This window comes from Austrofundulus limnaeus, unplaced genomic scaffold (genome assembly GCF_001266775.1).
Source record: "Austrofundulus limnaeus strain Quisiro unplaced genomic scaffold, Austrofundulus_limnaeus-1.0 Scaffold663, whole genome shotgun sequence".
NCBI lineage: Eukaryota > Metazoa > Chordata > Actinopteri > Cyprinodontiformes > Rivulidae > Austrofundulus > Austrofundulus limnaeus.
The window spans coordinates 211,226-220,704 of NW_013953065.1; the positions used below are offsets into that span (position 1 = coordinate 211,226).

At 42.7% G+C, this 9,479-nt stretch overlaps 1 protein-coding gene across 1 annotated transcript; it reads left to right on the plus strand.

Annotated features, from left to right (window-relative positions):
• Positions 1–8,693: 8,693 nt before the first annotated feature.
• On the plus strand, positions 8,694–9,109 carry LOC106531661 (uncharacterized; the record flags this gene model as incomplete). The annotated part of the gene is given in 1 exon segment (XM_014027563.1): positions 8,694–9,109. A coding segment is annotated over 1 exon segment (416 nt), but the record flags the coding sequence as incomplete, so codon positions are not given.
• Between the last annotated feature and the right edge of the window lie 370 nt (positions 9,110–9,479).

A 9,479-nucleotide genomic window follows, 5' to 3' on the forward strand; every position in this document is an offset into this window, starting at 1 on the left:
CCTCATATTAACCAGATAGTGGTTTTATGCCTCATATTAACCAGATAGTGGTTTTATACTTCATATTAACCAGATAGTGGTTTGTTTTATGAAAAATATTTTAATTTATACAGGATCAGGAGATGGTCGCCACAATGAATAATTAAAAGGAACAGACTCAAGAACTTCACACTGAAACTGCATCTGCTAGAATGAATGTATCAATTTATTCTGCCACAGATACCAGCAAAATAATGCAATCTCACACGTTTCACGTTTCAACAATGTTGATGCTTCAACAATAAATCAAATCAAACTCTTACCGTGACACAGGACTGGAGAGCCATCAGTCCGGGCAGAGTAAGCATCAACAGCTGGGTGTCCGTACGCAACTCACAGCAGACTCTGCTCGGAGTTCAGGCTCACTTCCTTTTATATCTACCAAGGCACGGATCACATGTGAGCGATATGGGCCAAATCCTGCTCCCAGGTGTTCCTGCGGCAAGACAACTCCTTAGTTTCAACAGAAACGAGACGCCATCTCCCAATCTCTTAGTTAATGGTAAAAACAATTCCATATATGGGTGTAATAAGTCACTGAAACAAGTCTAGTTGTTTCCAAAACAAGGTCTCCATTAGGCATCAACAGGTAAAACCACATTCCATTAATGATACAATGTAGTCACACACACTTAAACATTTAAGACTGATCAGAGAACAAAACATATTAATTCTTTATTCATGGTTTTATGCCTCATATTAACCAGACAGTGGCTTTATGCCTCATATTAACCAGAGGTTTTATGCCTCATATTAACCAGATAGTGGTTTTATATCTCATATTAACCAGATAGTGGTTTTATATCTCATATTAACCAGATAGTGGTTTAATGCCTCATATTAGCCAGATAGTAGTTTTATGTCTCATATTAGCCAGATAGTGGTTTTATGTCTCATATTAGCCAGATAGTGGCTTTATGCCTCATATTAACCAGATAGTGGCTTTATGCCTCATATTAACCAGCTAGTGGTTTTAAGCCTCATATTAACCAGATAGTGGTTTTATACCTCATATTAACCAGATAGTGGTTTTATGCCTCATATTAACCAGATAGTGGTTTTATACCTCATATTAACCAGATAGTGGTTTTATGCCTCATATTAACCAGCTCACAATCAGAAGCCATTCAATGAGATGGGGAACCCTGCTAACCGGCACAGGCGGGGCATTCTGAAGCCATTCAAAGGGACTGATAATGCCTAATAACATCCATTTCATGAATGATAACATCAGAAGCGGGTGGTTGTGTTTAAACAGTGCCTTTACTTCTGCTCTGTTCTGTTGTTCCTGTGAGGAGAAGCTAATCAGAATAAGATACAGTTGAAAAAAACAGCAATCATAATCTGAGATGTCATTTGTTAATAAAGTTTGTGAGCTTATTTCTCATCTCCAGTTTAATTACAACCTCAACAATAAAACTGTTGATGTGTAACACTAAGAGCACCTCACCTTTTCTGCCACACACTGGAGACACTCCTGCATCATTCACAATGTAGCAGAAAATATTTGACCATTACATGCTGGTCAAATGCTACTGGAGACGAATGCACAGTTCCTGAAATAAAATTTGTTGAGGTGGGTTCTGTCAAGCAGTACAAAGCTGCTGTAGGAGTGGAAGAGTTTTCAAATGTTACCTTAGAGACAAAATATTGCATGCCTCTGACTTTGGTGAAATCCTGGGAAATGACTGAAAACAATTACAGACTGTCCATGTTTTTAAAATATCCCATCTCTCAGATAAGCTGTCATGTCTTCTTCCAAGGGTCGGAGCAGAGCAAAGATGAAACAACGTTCCAGAACTGTCTGATTAGTAAAGGCCCCTCAGCTGTACATCGCTCACTGGAGGTCTGCACAGACTCAATGTGGACTCGAAGCGGCCGTCCGCCAAACTGGTCTGCGCTAAGATCAATATCTTACGTCCCTGGTGTCGCACAATAAACTGCCAGGCGAATACTGCTTTGGATGCAACACCAAGCCAATAACGTTGAGAATCTGTGTAATTTGGAAAGAAATGGAATCAAAATTTGTAGAGCGTCTCATGGAGGAGATTAGAAAACTTTATGATGCATCAGTGAAGGAATATAAAGACTTAATTTGTGGGAGAAATCCTGGCTCAGATCCTGGGTAAGTTATTTTGTTGTTTTAAGAACATCAGCAAGGTTAGTGACATTTTTCTTATTTACCAATTAAAATGAAATGTTAAGCACAGCTCGGTTGGTGGGTAGTGGAGCACGGTGTCATGGCACTTTCTGTGGTGGGGCGGTTCTTTCTTTTTCTCCTTCTTTCTTCCTTTGTTTATTATCACACTTTCTTCTTCTATTGTTTTTCTTCTTCTGATACAAAATTATTTCCACACAAGCACACATACTCATGCATACCTACAGTATATCCCATACATACAAATAGAGTACTTCATAAAGAAACATATGCTTCACTTATCTTCACAGCACCTACATCTTTTTTCTATACTACTATCTTCAAAATTTTTACATAGACAACAATCAGTTATTATGATTTTCCCTGGGTCCTTTTATCTTTATGATAAAGTGTGGTTTAACTATATTTACACATGTACACAGATGGGCATTTTAAGATTTATCACATGACCAAAGATCTCTGTCTCGTCCCTCATTGGAACCTCCACGCTCGCTGACAAACGGCTCTGGATCCACAAACACGTCTCAGGATTCAGAGGTGGGTTAGCTTTCATGTTTTTGCTATCCACCGTCTGGTCATGTTTTACCTGGAAGCTTCCCCGCTCTAACACTTCTCTCATCTTCCTAGTAAACAACGGTGACGTCATCGCCACCAGACGTTGCGGCGTGTGTGACGCTTCTGTTTGGAGTCCTGAAATTCAATTAATTAAATATTTAAACCTTTCTCGTTGTTTGGTTGTTGCTTTGAATTCCTCCCATGCCGACATAACAATCAAGGGCGATTTAGGACTTGAAGTAGAACCATGCAAAGGAAGATAATCCAGTCAGTTGAAGAAATTCCCCAAACAAATTGTCGAGCATCAGCAGCAAAGCAGAAAATGATGTAAGTTACCTCATGTCTGTCCTCACCCTGTCTCCTGAAAACAGGAGCAGGTGTACGGAGGACGACGGTTTGGTAGGAGCTCAAATGTTTGCGGTGCTTGTTAGCAAAGCAGTCTTTCACTTTCAGCCAGTTGCAGGTATCACTCCCACTGAACTTGCTCCAACTAGGACATGAAAAAAAAAACTTGTTTTAAATGACTTCTTCTCTTCCCTTGCTTTCAACTGTATTATTAGACAACTGGCAGTGACTTATTTTGACATACAGAGAACTACTAGATGGAGGAATACAGGAAGAGCAGCAGTTGTCTTTGAAAAGTACTGGCTATTGTTAGGCATAATATAACTATTTTGTTAACAACAGGAACCGCACAGGCCACCAAACTAACATGTTATTCTTTGCCTTTAGGGATCACCACAGCAGATCAACTGCTTCCAAGCCCAGTTTCCACCAGCACACTGCTAACAGCACCAAAGGTGGACGCTTTTATCTTGGGCCCTGACCAATCAGTAAGGCTTACATATGATCCAGTAGGGCAGTCATAGAAATGTTGGTTTAGGCACAGATTTTTCACCTGATTATCTTTCTGACACAACCCACACCATTTCTGCAACTTGAAACTGGCACCAAAATATTACCAAAGTGCCCATTCAGTGTTTCATTTAAATGAAGGCGATACATCAATAACAGAGGCTGGTTTTCCACTCAAGGTCTTAGGTAAACATAGGTCACATTATTCAATGACAAAAACTCCACTCACCCAACAAAGGCTAAAGAAAGTATATAATTACAACCAATGCTATCAAAACACCAACTTTGTTGGTCCCAACACCAGCTTTGCAGACTTTGTCTTGGTGGAATGAGTATTCATCCATGTACACTGTAGTCATGTCTCTACAGATGGTAGCATCAAAGTAGTGATGATTTGGATCCACACGTATTTGGGGTTTTTTGTCGACTGGCATTTGAGTTGCTGGTACATCTTGTGTACAGCTTTAGCAGATTGACAAGTCGGTTCCCAGATGCGATTTTCTGTTTTGTCCATAGCAGATTTCTGGGTCAAAACTTTGTAGTGCCATGAGCCACGTGGCCACACGTGAGTTTGTCACTACACCATCTCTGATGCGTTGGCTGTTTAGGAAAGTCACTGGCTGATGTGTTTCCACAACGATTTTTTTGTCTGCCTATGTAGTTAGAGGTGTTTTACTGCCCACACAGTGGTCAGTAGGGCCTTCTCACAGTCTGAGTATTTTAGCTCAGGGCCTGCCATTGTTTTACTGGCGTAGGCCACCACACGTTTGTCTCTGTCGTGGATTTGGTACAAACCTGCACTTAGACAGTGAGCTGAGAAGCCCACTTCCAAATGGAAGTCTTTGTTGTAGTCTGGGTARGCCAGACATGGGGCGGATTTTAGGTTGTCTTTGAGGGTGTCCATTGCCTGCTGCTGTCTGTCAGTCCAGACAAATGGAATGTCCTTTTTTAGCAGTTCAGTCAGTGGTTTTGCCAGATCTGCATAGTTTTCTATAAATTGGCGTGGGTAGTTAGAGACGCCCAGAAAACTCTGCAGTTCTTTGAGATTGGAGGGAGTTTTGAGGTTGTCTAGGCCTTGGGTGCGACTAAGTTGTGGTTGCACTCCTTCAGGACCTACTAGTAGGCCCACATAGTCAACTTTAGTTTTGCGCCATTGGCATTTTGACAGTGAGATTTTGGCACCAGCAGTTGTCAACTGATTTAGAACGTGGTCTATTTCAGTCAAATGTTCCTCCAGAGTTGGTTGTCTCAAGAGAATGTCTTCGACATAAATCAGAGTCCCCCGTTCATAAGCGTCTGGACACGCTTTGTTCAGAAAAATGTTGAACACTGCAGGTGAGTTAGCATAGCCAAAGGGACACCTGGTGAAGGTGTATTGACGGCTAGCAAAGGTGAAAGCTAATTTGTGTTGGTCCTCGGCTTATACAGGTATGGTCCAGAAACCAGAAGTCACATCGAGTGTTGAGAAGTACTTACCGTTGGTGACCTTGAGCAGTTCCTGCTAGAGCTGAGTCATGGGCCACCTGGACAAGGGAACTTATTTGTTCAGCTTTCTGTAGTCTATTGTGAGTCTCCACTTCCCTTTTGGTTTCAAAACTGGCCATAAAGGCGCAGAGTAAGTGCTGTTGCACGGTCTGATAATACCTTTTTCCAAAATATTATCATTGATTTCTTGGACAGGCTGATGCGCTGCCAAAGGGATTTTTTATTGTCTGACATATGTTGGTGGAGAATTTGGTGGGGTTGGGATGAGTACTGTGTGGAGTGAGGTCAGTCCGCAGTCCARTGAGTCAGTTGAGAATGACTTCTCATACTTTAGGAAAACTTTGCGAAGTTTGTTTCTTTCTTCATCAGTTGTTAGGGCATTGGCTTGGGTGACCACCTGTTCAATCAGTGAAGGAATTGAGGAGGGATCTTGTTCTGTAGGGAGCTCCAGCGGATCCCCCTCCATGTCGTCGAGCCTGCTAACAGGTAGGACGCTGTAGGTTTGAGGCTCTGAGCTGTCTTCCTGGTTGAGATCGATCCTTCTGACTGTGCCACAGTCGAAATCGGTGGCTGAGAAGATAGCTATGGCCTGTGTTGGTTTTGTGAACAAGACCAGCTCAGTGTGGTGATCTGGGATTAAATTCTCAGGAATTTCTCCCAGAACTGGAATGCTCAGTTCAAAGTCATGAAAATCGGTGCTGATTAACCATCCTAGTGGCGTGTTTTTAGGGATCACTATCTCTTCTGTGTCTGTGTTGCACACAGTGAGAGAAGTAGTCCTGGAGTTGAGACTCACCTGTGTTGTGGCCTCGAGGGAGAGTCCTAGGTTTAAGAACCTAGGAGATGGTTGAAAGAGAGCCTGTTTGTGGTCAATAGCTTTACCAGCTAGGATGTGGATTTGCACCAAAATGTTTGTTGCTTGAGGAGGGACTGTGGTAAGTTGTTTGTTGGTGACTTGACAGACGTCAGGGATGGTCTGTCCCGCCTTTAGGTTAACTGTGTCTAGCGCAGAAAGTTCTTTTGGGGTTGTTTTCAGGGACCACAGTACATTATTGATGGTTTCCACTTGGACACCTAGTCTCACCAAGATGTCAGAACCTATGTAGACCAAATGTGGAAGGTTTGGGACCACGAGGATCGGATAGACCAGTTCTCGTAGGTTCCAGATCAGTTTCAGGTTAATGACTCCTGTTGCAGTCAGAACCTGTTTGCTGTTTGGGTCTGTTGGGAAGTGAAAATATATTTTCACCAGCTGTAGGCCTAAATGTTTTTCAGCTAAGTTTTCATAGAAGACCTGGCTGATTGCAGATTTATCTGTCCAGAGGGATAGGACAGCATCATCCATGTGGGATCCTTGGATCTGTAGGCCTTTCACTACCTGTGGTAGGTAGTTTTCTGTGTTTGCTGACTGTGTCAGATCACAGAGGAAGGTGTCGTGTGTCAGAGTCGGTTTCTGCGGTTGAGCTGCCGCTGACTCAGACGCAGTTGAGGTCTCACTCACCAGGTCTCTGTTCTCAGGTGAGGGGTCAGTCGTGCCCTCTGCAGTGTCCACTGCTAGGCACTCTATGTCCCACTCAGGTGGGAGGGTTTATGGTGCTGATTCTCCGGTTCTAGTCCAGAGTGTTCTATCCACCCAATCTGCCTGTGTGCGGACTCTGTACAAGAGGTCTTGGCCAGCTAGGAATGGGATAGAGTCAAGTGGCGACACATACACTGGGTGTATGAATGTCATCCAGCTGAGCTATATCTGTATCAAAGATGTAGGGGTCACCTCAAGTGAAGAAACAAGAGTTACTGCCTCAAAGCAGGTCTCGGAAAGGCCTGACAGAAGGCAGGAACACTGAACTCTATTTTAGGCCATGACAGGTCATTTCAACCTAGAAGAGAATTTGAGAGTAAACAGATAATGAACAGAACAATCTTCTCTGTTCGTGATTCATTTATTGTTTAACTAAGAATGTTTATGCATTTGTTAATCATAATAATGACTGTGACAAAGAAGGAAGAATCTCTTCTACTCTTTTATCATGCCTAAAAGATTAATTAATGGTATAAAAATCACAGAGAAAATCATCACCATGTTTTCATTGTGTTTTTATGTAAATCACTGTTTTTATTTTACTGGAAACATCAGTAATATAATTTTGAGTTTTTCTTGAGAAAATCTTTCATTTATCTGGACCAACAAAGTTTCAGACTGATTATTTAAACAGAAATGTTAATTAATCATAAATGTTTTACAGTGATCCCTAAAAACACGCCTGTAGGATGGTTAATCAGCACCGATTTTCATGATTTTGAACCGAGCGTTCCAGTTATGGGAGAAATTCCTGAGAATTTAATCCCAGATCACCACACTGGGAAGGTATTGTTCACAAAAGCAACACAGGCCACATCTATCTTCTCAGCCACCGATTTCGACCGTGAAACAGTCAGAAGGATCGATCTCGACCAGGAAGATAGCTCAGAGCCTCAAACCTACAGCGTCCTACCWGTTARCAGGCCGGACGACATGGAGGGGGAGCCGCTGGAGCTCCCTACAGAACAAGACCCCTCCTCAATTTCTTCACAGATTGAACAGGTGGTCGCCCACGCCGACGCCCTAACAACTGATGAAGAAAGAGACAAACTTCGCAAAGTTCTCCTAAAATATGAGAAGTCATTCTCAACTGACTCACTGGACTGCGGACTGACTTCACTCCACACAGTACGCATCCCAACCCCACCAAATTCTCCACCAACGTATGTCAGACAATATAAAATCCCTTTGGCAGCGCATCAGCCTGTCCAAGAGATCATTGATAACCTTTTGGCAAAAGGTGTCATCAGACCGTGCAACAGCACTTACTCTGCGCCTTTATGGCCAGTTTTGAAACCAAATGGGAAGTGGAGACTCACAATAGACTACAGAAAGCTAAACAAACAAGTTCCCTTGTCCAGGTGGCCAATGACCCAGCTCCAACAGGAACTGCCCAAGGTCAACCCAACTTTTGCTAGCCGTCAATACACCTTCACCAGGTGTCCCTTTGGCTATGCTAACTCACCTGCAGAGTTCAACATTTTTCTGAACAAAGCGTGTCCAGACGCTTATGAACGTGGGACTCTGATTTATGTCGATGACATTCACTTGAGACAACCAACTCTGGAGGAACATTTGACAGAAATAGACCATGTTCTACATCAGTTGACAACTGCTGGTGCCAAGACCTCACTGTCAAAATGCCAGTGGTGCAAAACCAAAGTGGACTAGGTGGGCCTACTAGTAGGTCCTGAGGGAGTGCAACCACAACTTAGTCGCACCCAAGGCCTAGACAACCTCAAAACTCCCTCCAATCTTAAAGAACTACAGAGTTTTCTAGGTGTGTGTAACTACTCACGCCAATTCATAGAAAACTACGCAGATCTGGCAAAACCACTGACTGAACTGCTAAAAAAGGATGTTCCATTTGTCTGGACTGACAGACAGCAGCAGGCAATGGACTCCCTCAAAGACAGCCTAAAATCTGCCCCATGTCTGGCCTACCCAGAAAACAACAAAGACTTCCATTTAGAAGTGGGCTTCTCAGCTCACTGTCTAAGTGCAGGTTTGTACCAAATCCACGACAAAGACAAACCTGTGGTGGCCTACGCCAGTAAAACAATGGCAGGCCCTGAGCTAAAATACTCAGACTGTGAGAAGGCCCTACTGACCACTGTGTGGGCAGTAAAACACTTCTCTAACTACATGGGCGGACAAAAAATCATTGTGGAAACACAACATCAGCCAGTGACTTTCCTAAACAGCCAACGCATCAGGGATGGCGTAGTGACAAACTCACGTGTGGCCACGTGGCTCATGGCACTACAAAGTTTTGACATAGACATCCGCTATGGACAAAACAAAAAATCCCATCTAGGAACCGACTTGGCAATCTGCCAAAGCTGTACACAAGATGTACCAGCAACAGATACGCCAGTCGACAAAAAGCCTCAAATAAGTGAGGATCCAAATCAACACTACTTTGATGCTAACATCTGCAAAGACATGACTACAGTGTACGTGGATGGATAGTAGTGTTTACTTTGCTCTACCGACTGTTAGTCAGGCTTGCATCAAATGCTGAAGAACTTAAAGGGTACTCATTAGTTGTTAACAGTGTATTGTTGAGTGCATAATTTAAGAAAGGACCTAGTATGCTCAGTTCAGTGTTTTAGATAAACAGTTCATTGCATGTAATAGGAATATCTATTGGAGAAAATTTATTTTTGGACAGTTTCATAGAGTCTAAGGAGGACCTTGTTTGTGATACAGCCTGCATTTTGCATTTGTAAATTGATAGACATGGCTCAAGTGTGTTTGAAATTTACAGGAAAATGAGAGGGAGTAGCCACAAAAGCACCTTTGTAG